We start from the raw sequence: 20,355 nt of genomic DNA on the forward strand, positions 1-20,355 counted from the left end.
GTAACATGACTTTTTATTCAAAGATAGATTATGTGATGTACCAACTTTAAACACCTGACTAATACTGAGATATGCTCATTAGTTTTTCTGGCAGTCAAAATAGCCAGACTTTTACAAGGAAAACTGATCAGGGTTTCAGAGTAGCTCATTAGTTTTTTCTGGCAGTCAAAATAGCCAGACTTTTACAAGGAAAACTGATCGGGGTTTCAAAGTACAATACAGTTTTTGTTCTTATGACTTCATAACAATACCATTTTAGAGGAACTTTCCTGATTAAGGTAAACAGTAAATTGAACACTGACCTATATTCTCAACAGAAAAGACAGCAATGTTGGATGGATACCTGAAGGGGAGCAGAAGGTGGAAGTATTACCAGCAATGTGTTATTTTATAGTACTATTCTGTATTTGGATCTTGTTGAGATGTGTTTTGGGAAGAATGCATAATATAAAGCATTGGTATTGTGAATACCTTTGAGATTCAGAATTACATCTGCTGCCCCTGAGGATCGTATGTTTTTTTTTTGTAACTAACAAGAATGTGGATGAAATAAATACTAAGAGAACAATGGATGAACAAATTAAAGATTATACATTTATAAATGAGATACATTATACAGTAAAATTATTATAAGGTGAGATGAATAACAGATATGTAACTAAGTCAAACTGATACTGCATTACTGGAAAGTATTATCTAACAGACAGGTGTATGATCAAGGCACTTGTGTCTTGGTACAAAAAATAAGTTCTATCTAACATCTATCTACTGTTCAGTGAAATTAGCTATGCGATAATGTATGATTCTTATGTTCCTTAAAACTAAGAGGATTGTACATTGATTATAACTAGTGATAGGATAGGACTGATGAACGAGAATGTTTATAACTTCTTCAGGGGCTTTGTTAATTTGCGCTTAGGTGGCAGCACAACCTTGATGCCAGAGGGCTCCTTGCGGACAACCATCTGAGGGAAAAGAAGGGGAAAGTGCAGAGTTCATTCATTTTTTCACATCATCATCATCATCCGGACCTCCTTTCCCACCCAAGGTGCAAATGTAAATTGCTGTACCAACAGTGTGTGTAAAAGGTAAAAGAGGTCCAGGTGCCATGACATGCTGAGCCAAGGTGCTAATCACTGTAATGTAGGTCACAGTCTGTGGCAGATTTTTGACCCACGATCCTCGGGTACAAGGCTGCTGTATTATCCAAACTACCACGGTTACCTACCCCAGTTGTTACCCTAGGTATTCATTTTACTTACCAACCTGAAGAGTATATGGACACCTGAGGTAAGTTATGCCCACTGCCTGCTTAAGGATTTAGACCCTGGTGCCATCAGGTTGGTAGCTTCATAGCTAGCAACACTAATCAATTAGCTACCAAAGTGGTAGCCATATGGGTATAAATGTCACAACAGATACCGTGAGGACTTATTGTAGGCAAAGGTAATGTGCAAAAGTGCCATGATTGGCATGTAAAGATATGACTCATTTATTAACCATATCCTTGTATTCTGGTGACAGAAGTAGAGTCATATTTCAATATTTTTTACTTCCATTGGCATTTAGTTATGTGTCTGCCGTATGGTGATGTATGGAAGAGAAAGATATGTGAGTTTGTAATGGACATGTAGACAGACAGACAGAAAACATTAAGTTCATGATGTAACTGGTGATCCTGGAAAGGGAAGACCTCCAGCTGTGTGGAAGAATGAAACAGAACAAGAAACATAGCTGTTAGAGAATTGGCAATGGAAAAAGATTATCGTGGCAGCAAAAAAGTTGTGTTAGTATCAGTTAACCTGGAAAATTTTATCATGGCCATCCCCTGTAGAGGGGTTTCCAGGAAGAAACACGGCATCATGCTGGATGGGATAGAAATAAGTATTGGGTATACATAGCTCCTATAATATAATAAACAGTATAGTGTTTTTATTAACCTCACTGAGCTGCAAATCTCATATGAGGCACAATGAAGGTCTGCGTGGGCCAGGCTGCAAGCCTTATACAGTATGAGGTACAATTTATATTGGTTATATATAAAACAACGACCCTTCAGAATCATCAGCTGTACCATGGTCGTCTCAATAAGGGGATTCCTTTTAGAGGAGGCATGACATCGTTTGATTAATTGATAGTCTGTTACTATCACTCACTGTTTCAAGAGTTCACCTCATTTTCCATCCACTCTGGAAACCTTTTAGGACCCATACTCTAAATGTTGTGTGCCCAGGCTAATCTGGATGTGAACTAGGCAAAAATATGTGTAGTGAAGCTTGCCTTCCAATATGCAGCCAACTACTGTAACACATACTTATTTTAAACCTTTCCCATTTTCATTATCTTCAAAGTATCAAAACTGAATCAAATGACATTGTGCTTCCTCTTAAGGAATTTCCATACTGAGGTTAGCCATATTATAGCTGATTTTGTGAACTGGGAGAAGAATCAAGTGCCAAGGCTAGCTGTTTTTTTATCAACAGTTGCTAAAAACTTGGAAAAAAGGAAATCTGATGTTTAACTAAATATGTAACAATATAACAGTTTTAGCCAGGAGTTTGTACCTGTGGCTGTTTCCTGCCAAGAGCAATAATTGTGTTGCTAGTCACCAAGCTTGTAGCCACATTTTACTCTTATGGTAGTGCCTCCCAGGGTCTGTGGTAACTAACCATTTACTACCAGTACGTCAGACTAGGCAATACAGTACCGGTATACTATATTGTTGCTCAAGAGCCCTTCCCTATATTGTCTTGTACGTGGTCATAAATTTTATCAAGTACTGTAATTATTAGAACAAGGAGCACTCACAGAGGGCAACATATGCACCTACCATCTGGTCTAATGGCTGAATATTTGACTTTATCCTGTGATCTTAGTTTACTCTCAATATCAAATCACAGCAGACCCTTGCCATAATGGAGTACTTTGGGGGAAGCTTGTTCCAATGAAGCTGATAGCCCATTATATCCGATGGTCCCTCCCTGAGGTGGGATTTCAAGCATATATTTGAAAATAAATGAGTACAATAGGACACTGTAGTACTAAGAATGGAAACTACCCATTTTACAATAACTTGGCCCAAAATTTCACCCTTTTGTAACGTCTTTCACATCCTTTTCAAGCACTTCTTTGTGACTAATACACTGTTATTATAGTGTTATTACAACTCAGCAGTCATTATGGGGAGAGGACGATTCAGGCCAGGTTGAAGGAAAAAGGTTAGGAAACATATTGCAACCCATTGTACCCCATATTGATCTTTATGGCCAACAGGAGTTTGGTAATGCGTTGTGTCCATTAAAAAAAGATATTCGCTCAATTGAGATCCATTAAAGAGAGGGTCTGCTGTACTTCAGTCATGCCTAACCTCCAACTCTCACCAGCTATGGTTGAAATCATCAAAACTCTCAGTGCCCTTAACTTTTGACCTTTTGCTGCAACTTTAACCATTGATTGTTCTCTAAACGAATCTCTTTATCTTAGTTCTAAGTTGAATCCTAACAATGTTTAGGTTTTATTGGATAAAAACTGCCTTAGTTGACCTTGCCATGTAACGACCTTTGACCTGTTTTTAAAATAGCAGTCGTTAAAACCCATGAATAGCCTGCTGTAATAATTCATTCACTAAGTTTGATCTAAATCAGGTATTTATTGTTCACATGCAGACACATAGGTCATACTTCAGTCTTTCCCTGTGACCCTAAAGAATGTATGGAAAGTTGAATCCCTTCATTCATCCCTGAACCAAATTAGGTTCATATCAAAACTGAGTTGACCTTGGTCTTTGACCTTTGACTGCGTGTTCTTAAAAATTGATGCCTTTATTCCTCTCTTAATAATCCTTAAACATACCACAAAGTTTGGTGTCAGATAAAAACTAAGTTGACCTTGCTCTATGACCTTGACCTTTGACCAGTTAAAAAAAAAAAGGTTTACCCCTTGGCTATCCCTCAACCCTTCCACTAAGTTTGGATAAGAGGCCCAAAACTACAGTAGTATATTAACCACACGTGTCGAACTTTGACCTTGACCTTTGAATGACTTCTGACTTCTCAAAACTCAATCACGTCATTTTTCCGTACTCTCAACCATCACATCATGTATATGGGTACTGACATCAAGTATGGTTTACTCTCGCTAGGGAAGGGCGATGATGGTTTGGACTGCATTTCCTGAGAAACGTATGGGACCTAAGGCCGCGAGATGTTGCGTGAAAGTGGGAGAGTTTGTTTACATCGGCTACACGGGACCTCGAAGCTAGAAGCGATACACTTTTTGATGCCGGTTAGATTTTATGTTTTTTTTTTTTTTTGCATCTCCTGTGTAATAATTTGTGTGTATATCGTAAGCTCTACCTTTATGAATATGCCAAGCATCGAACTGTGCATTATCAGGGCGAATCTGTGTTGATTGTAGAACATATTGCTGTGAAAAACTAATGTTAAACTCTCTCATTTGAAACTTGAGGGTACCCATCAATTAATTATATATTCGGGATTATTCGGACAGTTGAGGAGGTGGGTGGTTCTGAGTGTCCGAACTGTCGTTCCACTATTACCAAGTCATGACCTCATCAGATGATAACGCCACTTTTAATCATTTATATTTGAACAGTGAAACACCATTCTTAATAGTTATCAGAGAACATATATTTATAGTTTTGTTTGTTTAACCTATTCCTCAAAGTGTGAAAAGAAGGAAAGGGTATTACAACTTGTTTCAGTTTTGCAGGCTACAATGCCGGTATGCATGAAAGGCCTAGGTTAATCAGTCAGAAATAAGGAAATAATGAAGTCTGAAATAAGGCATAGAAACTGAAAAGTAAAGGCAATATTCCAGAGAGAAAGAGGAGAGAGGAGGCCAATTATGCATAATTTTGAAGCAGAAAGTAAGATGTTGTCAGTTATTAATAAATAAGGGGACGGTTATTTCAGTGATAATATATATATATATATATATATATATATATATATATATATATATATATATATATATATATATCTCAAGTGGTTCATTTGGATTCCGAAATTTAATTTTGTACACTAGAAAACCAAATGTTATTGAATTAATAAATGTTTGTTTTTATCCAATCCAGTAAGAATATGCCGAGTAATACACATGTTCGAACCATCCCACCCTGGTAGGGATGGTTCGGATGATTTAGTCACTTGTATTTCGTTAACTATAGCTCAAAGCTGAAAGAGCCAAGAATTTCATATCAGCCTAAAGAGCCAAATGATGTGGCAACTTTTTAACATAAACCAGATATATATATATATATATATATATATATGTGTGTGTGTGTGTGTGTGTGTGTGTGTGTGTGTGTGTGTGTCCGAATCATCACCGCCCTCCCCTAAATGTTGTGCAAGTTGATTTTGCTAGGTGAACGCCTGGCTAGCTTTGCTACCTTGCCCTTTGACGTATTGTTCTAAAAACAATAGGTTTATTCATTGGCTATCCCTCACCCCTTCCACCAAGTCTGGCTAAAATCGAATACAAAACGGCAAATAAAAAGTACCTTCTCACTGTCGTTCATAATTATTTCAGTTTTGCAGTGTAATGTATTATAATCTTCAAGTATTTTTTAAAAACAAGACAAGCCGCAAAATAAATATGGTAAATAAATAATTGTAAAACTGATACAGGCGAAGTACAGTAATAATAATGTTCGTAATGTACAGTTGCCCGTTATATTCGTTTTGGTAATTGAAAGTAACTGACCAAAAATGTTGTAGTGACTACGTGCAACTTATGGGTTAGTGAAGGTCAGGAGAAGGAACGGCACTTTTGCAGGGGACTGTGCAGACCTCCACTAATTAGATAAACCATCATTATTTATTAACTTACGATAGTGCGTACAATCACAGTAACGTCTTCACAACGATGACATTTTATTTTCCAGCTTCCAGGCAATTTCATTCGAACTAGAAGAGTTTGATGAGCATTACTGGTATATCTAACCCTCCAGTTCAAATATCTTGAGAACAGAATAAAGTAATGTGAAGATATGAAAAATAAAATGTTTAAAGTGTCCTTTAGCTGAATGGGTTAAGTATCTGTACAGGTATTCTTATGAAAAACTTAGCTTACCTTAAGACCTTCACCATCCTTGTTATCTTCGTAAGTGAATGTGTAGACAAAGCCATCAGGAAGGACGTAGCTGTAAGAGCCCTTGACGCGGCCAGCAGAGTCTGATACTTCTGCACGATTTTGGTAGTTTGTAGTGTTGTCATCTCGTACCTCATAACCAAAGTTGTAGGGCTTAGGGGGCTGTAGGAAGTGGGACTGTTGTTACAAATGATGAGTGAGAAATTCATTTACACACACACACACACACACACACACACACACACACACATGCATACTGATGATGGTAAGTCATTAATTCTCTCTCTCTCTCTCTCTCTCTCTCTCTGTCTAGCCTACACACACACACACACACACACACACACACACACACACACACACACACACACACACACACACACACACACACACACACACACACACTGCTAACGTTAATACCGTAATATTAAATACGCCCCATTTTCAGATTAGGCTTTTCACTCCAGACACAGAAGGCAAAGGGATCTCTCTGTCATCCCTGGATGACATAAAGTGGGCAAGAAGCTCCATCCTTCCTTGGGACTTGAACCCTTATGGACCGTACCCAGTTAAAGCATCTTAAGCTGCTAGGCCACCAGGAGCTGATTTGTTGGTTATGTTGTTACCACTCAGCATGACAAGTGGTTTCTTGTAGTGTACTAAGCTTTGGTCTCAGTGGCTCGTCAGTCAGTGCAGAGCCACCTGAAGTTAGCACTACATTTAATTATCTATAGCCAGACGTCATAATCCCGTACAGGGTGGCCGTGTGTTTTTTAGTTGTTGTACGGGGAGGGACACTAACCCTCCGCCAACCCACTTGATGACACGTAGGGAACGCGTATGGCTTGATTTTACGGCTACCACTCAGCACTGTAAATGGTTTCTTGGCTTAGTGGAAACTATTAGGCTTGTCACTCAACGTAAAGCCCCCTGAAAAGGAAAGAAGGGTAATAAAAAGTGACAGGAAAGATCGGAGCAATAGGAAGAGAGGAGGGCAGACAGAAAAAGAATGATAAAGGTGATAGAAGAAGTAGACAGCGCTACAGCAAATGAGTGAATGACGGTCGCCACCACCTACCACCTAGCACTACAACGAGTGAGCCAAATGATGGTGTACGGCCTTCAGCCCGGACACTTCTTTCTTGTTTGTTTTTGGCTAACCCCAGAGTATATCGTTCAGCCTAAGTAAAATATCTCGAACTGCTGGATTTAGAGGCAATGCAAGTCAGTCAAGTGTTTGGTGTCAACAACCAGTTAAGTTGGTCACCATAGTACTGTCCTAAGAAATTTTTTCATATTGCTAACAAGAATAAGGATACCTGGTAGAAATGATGCAGCTTAAGTCCATAGTTTTCGCACGAGGATGAGTAAATGCAAACACAAGAGTGTTAGCAGCATCTTAACAAACTACCCTTATCTCTTCCATGGAAATGCTTCAAATTTCATTTATAAGAAAGATAAACTACTGTTGTAGATGAGTAGTAACCGTTGATAATGAATGTCTAGGGTTAGCCTATACCTTGGGAACATCCAAGATATTTTCGGATGGCATTTGAATGCCTTCCTGACCAGGTCCGTGTAGTCGTAAAAATACCCCCGCTCATACCAGTACATAAGTCCTGTATGAGACAGCCTTAGCATGTATTCAATATGGACGGTGGGTGTTAGTGCCGAAGTGGTGACATGTGGAAGTGTATGGCATGCAGGAGGATTACTGGTCCTTGGGAGCAGGCTGTGAAGCCTAGCCCAGAGTCGGAAAAAAAAAAAAAGCTGACCTATTCTCTCTTGAGCTATTGGGGGGTGGGGGAGGATGCAAAAAGAGCAAAAATCTCTGGCAAACTAGAGTTAACGAACTTTATACCGAGTTACGAAGCAAACAAGAGCCAAAACGTTATTCATACTTATCAGTAAAAAAAAAAAAAAGTCTGCTTATCATGGCCATGTGCAGCTTAATAACTGTTGATGGCTGTCAGTTTACGAGAAAGCAGTACAACAGCTCACCTCAGTCGTGGTGGGAGGTTCATCATTACGTGGTGATCCACCTAGTTTGGCAGCCAACGCCACTGCCAGTAGCCCGAACAATACGATCACCTGTTAGAAGAAGGATGCACATATTAGTTTTCATATTATATGACACTGTGATACGGGATATAGTGAGGGCTGTGAAGATGACTATGTCTGTGGTGGCACTGCCTAGTCAAAAAACCTCCAGCCGCATCTTGAAGATTGAACCAGTCGGACCTGCGCGAAATATCATGACTGGCAGTCCGACTGACGGTTTGAATGGCACTTTAGGTTTTTTAAAATATATTAGTCACGTTAAAGCTGCTTGTTGGCCACGTTGGACTGTGATATTAGCCCGTATGCCTTTCTGCCTTTCTGTGATGCAAGGCAGAGCAGTGGCGTGACGCAGTCTTAGGCAGGGCAGTGGATGTGTTCCGACTTTCATCCGCAAAAAAGAAAAAAGAATGTATATAGTCTCTCTCTCTCTCTCTCTCTCTCTCTCTCTCTCACACACACACACACACACACACACACACACACACACACACACACACACACACACACACACACACACACACACACACTGGATTAAACTGTTGTGTTACTGCAAATCGAGTTTTACTTAACTAGGACTATAATAAGTTTAGTGAAAAGTGGAACAGTTTTGAGTAATACATTAACAGCGACTTGAATGACAGGATGGATAGGCTGCTGTAGAAAATTTTAATAATCTGTAATATCAAAGTGGTTCTGAAAATACAAATTGGCAATTTAAAAGCTTATTGGAGTAGCACTGGAGTACCTTGTGACTTACACTTTCCTAGTGTTTCCCACTAGGTCTCCAGTACACGTAAGCAAGAATCAACCAACCCGCGCGATGTTGTCTACCTTCGCCCCCTCATTGACAGAGAGCTTTCACTCCTGCATACTGCCACGAGCGGGAGATCTAGATTACGTCAGGTGTGTGTGAGAGAGGGCAACAAACTTCCCGCCCCGAGCACTACTACATCATCAGGTCCTTGGCGTGGGAGTGACCTTGGATTCTTTTATTCATGTGGTGCCCTTTCAGACAGCCGTGTTAGGATGAGTATACAGTACTGTATACAGTACTTTAAAATTTCATTTAATTCATTCTTTCATTGCATGACACAATTGTAGATGAGAGATGCTCGAATATGTTTACCATCAGTTCCTTCTCATAAACCAGATTTTGATTTCCAGAATGAACTTAGAATAAGATGTTGTACAAATTCACTTCCTAAAAAAAAAAAAAAAAAAAAAAAAATATATATATATATATATAAGAACTCTATCGCAACTCTGCTGTTGCCGAAAGAACAAGAACTACGGGGAAAATACGGGAAATTTATGCAGTCGCCTTGTCCCTCCAGCGAGAAAACAAAACAGGTACGACATGGAATCGAATGTATATTTGTGAATCTGGTATCACTGCGGTATGAAAGTGTTACAAAACTGTTTTGGTTACCACACTGGGGGTTGTGTTCCAGCTGCACTAAAACGGCCACACAAACACTCCCCACCATAATATACTAGTGCTTGTGAAAGATGTCTGTGGGCCATCTTGGACACTCCACACTTTCACAGCACACTTTGTGTGTGTGTGTGTGTGTGTGTGTGTGTGTGTGTGTGTGTGTGTGTGTGTGTGTGTGTGTGTGTGTGCTCGTGCTCGTTTCATTCTTGTAATAGTGACAATGAAACATTACAAATATGATGACAAGTAATGAACAATGACTAGAGGTGTAACTCGTTTTGGCTGGCTATGCTGATAAGCTCCATTTTTTTTTTTTTTTAAGTCACCGGATGCAAGTGGTAAAGAAAAAAAAAATGCTTTAATCTTCACACCGCCACAACCGTCCACTTTCCGTCTATCGTGTGTTTGTTTTAATTTGAGGACATTTACTTCCTTTTTAGCTCAGTTGATGGTCAAGTTGACTGCCAAGTATAGTGACAAAGAACACCAATCCCTACCTTATTACTGAGGTTCATTGAAGTTCAGGCAACTACGACTTAGTATTCAAGTTGCAAGAGTTGCCCAGTCCCGTCAGGTGAAAATATAACTCACCTTGTATGCTATCTACCCTACATCGACACCCATCCGGTCCTTTATGGCGATTTCAACGAAGGAACAAGAAGTGATCCGCATTAACAAATTTTACATGGGTAATTTATCTGTACGTATCTGACTCGGGGAGACATAGACGCACGGGATAGTAGGCCCAGCGCCATACTGTGGCGTTCAGTAGGCCTAAGTAGAACAGGTGGCACCACACATTCACATTTCACCTTGGACCCTAATAACCACCGTCCGTGTTGATTACATGATATTTGATAGGATGTTTTTAGATGTGGGAGACTTCCTAGAAATGGCCTGGTCACTCAGTCAGTCGCGCCTGAGGATTTTCACCAGCAATGTGGTTAACCCTACTGGAGCCCAGTATGGTGCATCACTTTAGCAAAACCCCATATAGTCTCGGATTTATCTAGTACATCTGTTCTTAGTCTGACATGCTGGTGGGTCGTGTGGAAGATAAATTAATACAAAGCAATAAAAGTTAGACTGTTCTCTACCCCAGCCCTGGATGGATCTTGCGTTCTTTCGGATCAGCAGTCCACCATCTACTGTCTGTTGCTTTTTAAAATAGGTTGGGGTAAGAGGAGGCAGCAGAATTTTGCCTTCACATAATTATCTTAAACGCACTGTCTTACTGACCCATGTGCTGTCGAGAGGAACGAAGCTGTGTGAAGAAAGTGGGTATTTTCTCACAATATCCCTGTATCTCCCCATCCCTCCTTACCCTTGCGCGTAGCAGCAGATAGGCGGTCGAAGAATTAGCCTATAATGTTTTTAATGCCTTAGAGGAAAATTGCTGCAGAAGTAAATAACGATATAACAACAACGATGATAAGTTGAGAGAGAGAGAGAGAGAGAGAGAGAGAGAGAGAGAGAGAGAGAGAGAGAGAGAGAGAGAGGCGAAGAGAAAGTATACAGTAGATGATACTTGTTTTTAGCTGGATGATAAACTGAGAGAAATTAACACATTCAGGCTCTTATGACTCACTTAGATGAATGAAACTGTCTGGCGTTGACTGGAATGTAATATAGGAGACGGAACTTTGAGCTGAAATAAGAGGAGATACAACGATACCCTAGACACGAAGCGAAAGACAGGAGGAAGATTGTTTAATGCCGAGTAATATTTAACAAGGCGATAGGGAATATGAAAAAGGAAGACGACGGGGTAACCAAGAAACAAAAGCAAATGATAAGAGGAAGATTGGTTTAGGGGAACTGACAAGGCGAGAGAAATTTAACACATATGGTCGAATCAGCTTTAGTACTCAATCCCAGCTGATGTCAGACGATTTTATTCAGGTGGAAGTACGTCATAGGAGTCTGATATTTATTACTGTCACCATTAACCCCCTAATGATCAGAACAACTCTTGCATTCTACTCAAGCTAACACCAGATGATTTTAAGAGTGAGTCATAGGAGCCGTAGAGACTTAACAAGGGATGATGCAATGGTAGCCAAGAAATGAAGCGAAAGAATGGAGGAAGATGGTATCGAGCGGCTCAAAGGTAAATGACCCACGATGGTTGGGGAAAAAAAAAATGAAAGTAGAGTGAGACTGTCGCGACCTTCAGAGGAAAGTGAAGGGTGGCCGGCCTCTTGCAAAAAAAGGATTCGCAAAAAGCGCGCGAATTGAAGAAAAAAGGCGAGATCTGAAGCAGAAGCAAAAACCTCGCGAAAGGAAGCAGAAGTATGATAAATGAAGAAAACAACGTGAACTGAATTGCGATCTGCAAAACCCCGGGAACAAGATAAGAAAAAAGAGAGTTGCACCATGAGTTTTTCCCAGGAGATCGTACAGATGAATATGAGCACGAACACAAAGAGAGAGTTGCAACCTGAGGGGATTGTATCGTACACGTTTTTACTGGAGATAAGATGAGATGGTTGGAGTGAAAATTCGGAGAAAAAACTGTATAAAGAAGAGGACCCGGAGTGACAGTGCACTTTTTTGGTAGCTGATTTTGTTGTACCACGCCTTACAGGATGCGGCATGGGGCAACATATAGTGAATGGATAATATTTACGAGATGCATCGTTAGACCGTCAGTTCCGTGGTGTCTTTTATATGGCTAGTATTCTTGTCACCTTTTTATTTGGTTACATTTTGCTGCCTACATACGATTTTATTCATCTTAATTGTCTCCTGCCAATCTGGGTTTCTCCCTTAACTCTTGTTGGTGCCAGATGATTCTATTACACTTAGAAAGGCCGCATGTACTGTACTGTGGATTTATCTGAGCCATATCCAGCTCATTTACCACGAAAAATCTATCTAACTGAATAAAATCGTCAGGAGATGACTCGATTAGAATTAAAAAGGCGTCCCTAGGCTCAAAAGGTTAAATCGAGACGTAACTTCTGGGGCGAATAAATTCGTCTGGGGGAAGGGAGATTTAAACAAAGAGGACAGGATACTGGAGAGGTCTGTTTATATCCATGCTCCGTGTTTATCGACGATCTTAGCTACAGTGCTCTATAAATACACTTTCATGGCAGTTGACTATGGCTAGAATTCTCTGCGTTATTCGTATTTCCCCACGCTAATATTCGATAAAATTTGCATGAGAAGTGTATGGTATCTGTATGAATGGGAGACAGATGTATAAACAGTCAATCGCATACGCAATTTAAGTTCAAGAAAATGCGTAAATATAAAACTAGGACGTGGAGTGATTGTGTACCGGTTTTGTGTGTGTGAGAACCGGTTTTCCTTTCCACTCGTCTCACACTGGGAAAGAAAACGGCGTGAGTACTACAAAAGGAAAAGAGGAGTGTGGCTGATTCATAGTGACAGAAAGGGGGCGGGAAACACATTATTCTCTCTGAAGATGGGCTCTGGGCAGTCCGAAACGTTCGAGATATAAGAACTTAATCCTCTCATTGTGGGGACATATCTAGTATTTATTGCACATAACATCACACCTTTATTCAGATGAGTAAGTTATAGGAGTTTGAGAGTGAGATGAGAAAGTTATAGGAGCCTGAGAGTGTTAATTTTCCTGTGTTTTCCACTCATTTTATCCAAGAGAAAAAGTTACCAGTGGATCAAGACTTACAGAGTGGCGGTAGCATGTTGTGGTGTAAGCGTGGCCTCAGCAACGGTTTTATTCAGCCGAAAGTGAGTCGTAGGAGTCTAGGTGTTGAGATGTTACCTGTGTTTCTCCCCCACTTATTATATCAAAAAGGGAAAGAATTAGGAGTGGGCCAAGACTAAGAAATGGTATAGGCGCATTGTGGTATGAGCGTGTTATGTTTATACAGTAAGAATGTTGTGTGTATAAGCGTGTAGTGTGTGTGCCATGGCCTGAATGACCTGACCTACACCTGCGAGGAGGGAAAGGGGCGAGACGGTTGTGAAACGGTGGTGGTGAGAGGGAAGGCATGGGAAAGGTCGCGGGGGAGGGGTGGGGTGGGGGAATGAAAGGGAAAGGGTGAGGTCATAAGACTTGACGGATGGGGGTACAGAGTGGTTCATATGTTGTATGGAGATTTATCATACATCTTTCATGATAGATTTACAGCATATGGTGAATAAGTAAGTGAAAAGATCCACTGTTTACAAACACACACACACACACACACACACACACACACACACACACACACACACACACACACACACACACACACACACACACACACACACACACACTGTTTATATATATAAATGGATAGATAGATAGACAGATAGATAAATAGATAGATAAAAAGATCTTGATATTATTCATTTACAATACAGAGCCAGTATATGTTTTCATTAAGAACATTCATATACTGTACACGTCATTCCAGTTTACCATCATGTACGAAAATGTTTTGGAGGAAATAAATGCAGTGAGGATTCCAAGCAAGGGAACAGTGTCTTCATTCCACTGAGCTCTGTTGTATTATAGAGCTCAGTGCTTCAACCATAGCTGGAAAAAAAAAATGTTAGGAGGAAACTTACGCGAATGAAAAATGTCACAAATGAGAACCCCGTAGTCATTTTATGTGTTCCAGTAAACATAACACCAAGTAAAAGTTCAGCTAATGTTTCTCAGACTGTACGCTATGGACTGTTATATACGTTGACAAATGTGGAGAAGGGGGGTACTAACGCGACACAAACGTAACAGTTCAGTCCATTTGAAAAGGAGAAAGAGAGAGAGAGAGAGAGAGAGAGAGAGAGAGAGAGAGAGTGCCCCAAATAATCCTAATGCATGTCGCCCCCGACAGACAGCCGGCGAGCCCTAAGCTCATACATACAAAAAACCCAACTCGGTGAAAGTGTCGGCCAGACAAGAGAGAGAGAGAGAGAGAGAGAGAGAGACTCCCTCATCTGGTGTGTCTGCTTTCGTTACCCCTGCTTTCGCTTGATCGTGCACCCAGTTTTTGTTGCTTTTTTTTTTTTTTATGGAGGGGGGTGGGGGCGGAGATTATATTAAGTCAAACCTTTACAAGTATTAGGTAAGTTTTTCCGTTCTTTATATTTTCCTACAATCTTCAGAGTTGTTAAGTATCATGACTTGGGTCTTCAGTGTTTGACGAGATTATGCTGTGTTGGTCACACAGCTGTTCGGAGATATTATTTCTTTTGTTCTTCCTACCCTCAGACGATTTACTTCACCTTAAGGAGGGAAGTAGGGTTGTGAAGAGAGTCATGGAAACTCGTTCTAAGCTGATCAGTACAGACACCCCCTCCAGAGTTTAACGAAATCGTCAGGACTTGAAGAAAAAAAAAAAAACTGATTTGAAGAACTTGATGTAAATAGAAAACCAGTGTGAGTTCATTCTCCTGCTCCGTTTTTTTTTTTTTTAAATTCAAGTAGGAAACTAATATAATTAAACCCTCCTGTTTATGACAAAATAGGTATGAGGTAATTCATGTGGCCCTCTTTGTCCGGAGTAGAAAGCATGATATGATTTTTTTTTTTTTTTACCTGCGCGGGTAGGTGTCAAGATTATGCAGGCAACCGGAGCTAATCGTGTTTTTGTTTTCGCTAGAGAAAACTTTGAAATATACCTTCACTGTTCTCAGACCATTAATCCTACAGCAGGCATTTTCACAGTGTACAGAATACTCTCAGTTGTCCTCCTCTGTCTCATCACAATTCCAGCTCATCCCACCCATTTATATGTCTCGCTCACTCATTCTTTAACCCCCTCCCTCCCCGACATATTCACTGTTGGAGGTTACTTTGAAACACATCAACGCACTGACGTCTCTTTTGCTGCAACGCCCATTTTCACAGGGTATACTGCCTGTCCCAGCCCAACCAATTTCCAACCCATCCCACTCGTTTCTTTCGTCTCGCCACCACGCCTTTTGCCATACCTCCACTTATCAGCTTCATGACGCAGTGCAGGCTATGGGGTCAGCGAACATGCTTATTACCGCAGTTTATGTGATGCGAACAACAGAGGGTGTAGATTCAGTTCCCAATTGTAACTAAGAATTTTTAAGAAAGAAAGAACAGAGTGTAGAAACTTCCCGTGTCCTGTTTTTCTTGTAAAAACAAATGATTGGGAAATGAGGTTGATGTGATGGATGAGTGAAAGATTATCAGAAGTTGTTTTTGCATGTCTTAGTCCTGAGTCCTCGAGGAAGATAGAGAAGGAGTGGAAGGAAGGGAAAGGGGGGATAGATGGATAGGAGGAAGGAAGAAACAGGAAGAATTAGGGAGGAGAAGATGGGTGGAAAGGAAGATAGGGGTGGAGGAATAGTTGGATGTGAAGAAATTAGATGAGTAAGTAATGGAAAGAAGAGAACGGAAGGATGGGTGGGAGCGAAGGAGGGTGAGGGGATGGGATGAAAGGAAAGTAAAAGTAAACTAAGTGCAGAAGACAAGGAGAGTGAACCGGGAGATCAGGACTCTAATATCCCTTTCAGCTCAAGTAATCATTCCTGAATTTAAACACTAACTCGTTTAACTCCTTAACCATCTCATTACATTCCTTCTAATTACATTTGTTGCGTCCTCATGATACCACGGTAAGGTCAGCACAGCATCCGAACGTTTCCGGATGCTAGTTAACCCCTTCAGTGCGATGACGTATTTTATATTTTCATGCTACTACCCGACGATTTTATTTTAGTTAGAGTAGACTTTCCGTACCGACAGGGTCAGTAGAAACTAGTGTGTCTAACCCTACTTGTTTGAAAAGTCTGTCATAAAGTTAATAAAATCGACTGGAAAGAGCAGGAATATAGTGGACCTCACGACATTTTTGGCCTCATAAACACTTGACTCATTATTGGTGTGGGTGGTTTAAAGTACATGGATACCCTATAGTAATGCCTGGGATCAGCTAGCAATACCTAGTACATGTAAAGTTTCATATTGCATACACTTTCCTGTGGTTTAGTGGATGACAAAACCACCACAGTTGCGGAAATAGTTTAATCTGTGTTTATTGTACACAAGTTTGTACTGTGACTCTTACGTTTGAGCTTTCTCACATGTCGCCACCACATTAACACATTGAGAACATCTTTCCACAGAAGATTAACTCATTTAACTGCATATGTTTTGTCTTAATTCTGTCTATCTATCTATCTATTGCCAGACGCCTCAATCCCGTTTGGGGTGCCCTCAAACAAATCGCCTCCAAGTCGCCCTGTCCCCCGCCATTTCACTGCCCTGCTCCCAACTCACACCCCCCTCTCTCATATACCTCTCCATCCCATCCCTCCATCTCATCCTCGGCCTCCCCCTCCCTCTTCTCCCCTCCACCTCACTCACATACACTTTCTTCGTCAGTCTTTCACCCTCCATTAATTCAATTTTGTAATTGTGACTTATATTAGTAGTGTCCAAAATTATAGTATGAATGGATATGCATTCCACATAACAAACAAGTAAACAAAATTTGCTACTGTAATAAGTTGCAACATCGCAGGCCCAGACGTCACAAGCTGATGTAACTCCATCTCATTTAACAACAGTGTGTAAAAACCAATCTTACCTTCATGGCGCGAGTTTGAGTGAGTGCGTGTGTATGCGGTGGGTGCGAGAGGTCCACTGTGCTGCCGTCCCCGCCCTTCAGTCTTATATACCTGGTGAAGGGGCGGCCATCAGCTAAGGGCCAGGGGGACGCTCCGACGGGGTAAGGGAAGGCCACGCGGTGTAGGAAAAGGGGAAGGTATAGGAGGCGGAGACACAGGGCGTGAAAAGAAAGGGGCAAGTAGGGGTGAATGGATAGGTAAGATAAGGATGAATGGATTGGGTAGGAGCTGTGACTAGGGTAGAAATAGGTGGATAGGGTAGGAGGAAAGGGGAGGGTTTAGGGTGTGGGTTGGGCAGGGCAGGGATGTATGGATTGGTTACGGGTGGATGGATTGGTAAGGTAGGGAGGTTTGGGTTGGTGAGAATGAGTGGATCGTTAAGGTGTAAAAGGAGGGGTAGATATGTAAGGGATGGACTTAATAGGAGCAAAAGCAAGGAATAGGGAAGGTGAAAGAAAAGACCAGACGATAAAGGACAAGGGCAAGGAAGGCGGAGGAAAGAAAGGGAATGGTAGGAGAGGTGAGGGTATGGGTAGGTCAGGATTAGGGATGGAAGGAAAGGACAAGGTGGAGTGGTAGAGGACTATCTGATTGACTGACTGCGACATTTGTTCCAACCAACGAAACAGTAAAGGTCATTGCCGCCGGAGGAGGGGTAGAGGAGGGGTTGCTGAGTGGAGAAGAAAACCAAATGGAAGAGGATGTGGCGAGGTTAAGGAGTGGGAGGGAAAGAAAATGACAGGGATCTAAAAATGGAGTGGATGGATAGGGCAGGACAGGGAAGGAGGTGGAAAGGAAAGAAGAGGGTAGATCTTAACAAAGGGAAAGGATGATGAAAAGGTAAAAGGAAGGGGGGTAGACGGCTAAAAAAGGGATGGGAGGACAGGGCAAGGCAGGAAGTAGAAAGGGATGAAGGTAGATTTTAAAAAGAATTTGAGGGGAGGAAGATGAGTGGGTAGGGTTAGGTGGAGAGCAAGACCAAAGTGTAAAAGAAAGGTAGAGTATGGTAAGTAAGGAAAGGGAGATGTAGAAAAGAGGGAGATAGGGCTGAAAGAGTGGACGTATGGAAAAAAGAAAAACAAGGTAGAGGTGGATGAATGGAGGAAATGTTAGATGGGGGCAAAGATGGCAGAGTAGTTATGGAAGGAGAAGGGATGGTAGGGGAATGGACGAGTACAGAGCACGGATGGGAGGGAAGTATATTGATGGAAGGGAGGCCAAGATGTGGAGGGAAAGGGAAGTATAAGGGACTGGAAGTGAGAGCGGAGGAAAGGGGTGAGAGCGGAGGTTAAAGGTAGGGGATGGGAAGGAACGGGATGGACGTGAGACGGAAGGGCAAAGATGGGAAGAAATGATAGAATAGAGTGGGAAAGAGAAGGGAAGGGTTGGGGCTAGGAGGAAAGAAATGGAAATAAATAAGAGGGGAGGGAATGAGTGGCAGGGAAATGGAGGGAGGCGGCTGGCTGGTTGGATGGGTGGATGAGTGGATGATAGAAAGGAAGGCGAAAGGGAACGAGGAAGTGAGGAGAAGAGTGAGAGAGGAGGAGAGGAGCGGAAGGACAGGGAAACTTGAGTGGATAAAAGTGGAATAGTAGGGTATGGAAGGAAAGCTGGAAGTGAAGGAGGAGAGGAAGGAGAGACTGGGAAAGAATAAAGTACAAAGTCGAAGTAAAGTGAAGTAGAAGATTGTCGGGGAGAAGAAGAAGGAGAGAGAGAGAGAGAGAGAGAGAGAGAGAGAGGGGGGGGGATTTCTGGCAGCGTGAATGCAAGGTCAAATAAGGGGGGGGGGGATGAATGAATGGAAGGGCAGAGAGTTGAAAATGAAGGTGAAAAAAATACGGACGGATAGAAATAAATTAACCTTTCCAGTATGATAACCTTTTCTTATTTATTTATCTTTTTCATTCTTGCCACCATCATACATATTTATTCAGCTTAGGTCGTTCGTAGTTTATTGATAAGAAGCACTCCATTTGCCCCTTCAGTACGATGACGTCCTCTTTATATCAGTGCTCATAATTTTGATTCGAGTTTAATCTACTGAATCTGGTGACGCAATTTCAGTTTCTTCCCTCATATTTCAGACGCTTTTATTCAGCTAAGTACGTGTCTGTAGTTGTAATGGGGTCAGTGAAAGGCATACCGATATGTAATTCTCCCAGTTCTGAAAATCTGTACTAAGTTTAATACAGACTTCAGGAAGTAATAAGAATATAACTGAAAAAATATTATGGGAGTGAAGAGAAGAGAGTGGAGGGAGAATGCATAGTGAAGTGAAGGATTTAGAAAAAGTGTATGAGAAGAAAATCTGACGGAGAGAGAGTGTGAAGGGAAAGAATGGGAAGGGAAGCAGAGAAGGAATGACGGGAACACAAGAAACGAGAGAGAGAAACAGAGAGAGAGAGAGAGAGAGAGAGAAAAGAAGAAGAAGAAGAAGAAGAACAACAACAACAACAACAACAACAAACAAAGAAGGGACTGAGGAAAGATCAGTTAAAGTCCTCTGGCAGTAACAAGACTGAAATAGATGTCATGGTGCTGGAAAGGTTAATGGGGATTGCTTTTAACTCCATTAAGAGGAAAGGTTCCCCTGAAATTAATAAAATCGTCTGGTGGTATATATACATACATACATACATACATACATATATATATATATATATATATATATATATATATATATATATATATATATATATATATATATATATATATACAGTATATATATATAAAGTCATCGTACGGAAGAGGTTAAGAGTGGTTAAAGAAGGACGGAAAGAGAGCGGAAGGAAGAGAAATTATGCAAAGAACGGTGATAAAGCGAAAGAGGGAAAGATAAGAGTGACAGCAAATGAGAAAGGAGACAGGGTGAAAGTAAGGAAAAAGAGAGAGCGAGAGAGAGGGGGAACGGGGAAGGGAAGGGAGGAGGAGGGAGGAGAAGATAAGGTAAGGGAGGAGAAGGGAAGGGAAGGGAAGGGAGGAGAAAGGAAGAGAAGGGAAGGGAAGGGAGGAGGAGGGAAGGGATGGTAGGTAGGTATCAGCCTAATGTTGTGTGACTGAAAGAGAGAAAGTGAGTGAAGGAAAGATGCATAGATAGATCGATAGATAGATATACAGATAGACAAATGGATAAAGAGAGAGAGATAGATCGATAGATAGAT

At 41.2% G+C, this 20,355-nt stretch overlaps 1 protein-coding gene across 1 annotated transcript; it reads right to left on the reverse strand.

The window, feature by feature from the left end:
* Positions 1-425: 425 nt before the first annotated feature.
* On the reverse strand, positions 426-17,206 carry LOC145417437 (uncharacterized). The gene is made up of 4 exons (XM_080286122.1): positions 17,155-17,206; positions 8,110-8,199; positions 6,094-6,273; positions 426-965 (listed from the first exon to the last, which is right to left on the reverse strand). Exons 1-4 carry the CDS (start codon positions 17,158-17,160, stop codon positions 882-884), a joined length of 360 nt encoding a protein of 119 aa, XP_080142248.1. The 5' UTR covers positions 17,161-17,206; the 3' UTR covers positions 426-881.
* Positions 17,207-20,355: the final 3,149 nt, after the last annotated feature.

This window comes from Coenobita brevimanus, chromosome 110 (genome assembly GCF_032717465.1).
Source record: "Coenobita brevimanus isolate Jiangsu-jjx chromosome 110, ASM3271746v2, whole genome shotgun sequence".
Taxonomy (NCBI): Eukaryota; Metazoa; Arthropoda; class Malacostraca; order Decapoda; family Coenobitidae; genus Coenobita; species Coenobita brevimanus.

Bases quoted from the DNA above. Each gene is read 5' to 3' on its own strand.
- LOC145417437 (XM_080286122.1), bottom strand. The intron at 6,274-8,109 runs GTGAGCTGTTGT...CACTTCCTACAG, and splicing joins AACCTCCCACCACGACTGAG to CCCCCTAAGCCCTACAACTT. The intron at 966-6,093 runs GTAAGCTAAGTT...CTTTTCCCTCAG, and splicing joins AGGATGGTGAAGGTCTTAAG to ATGGTTGTCCGCAAGGAGCC.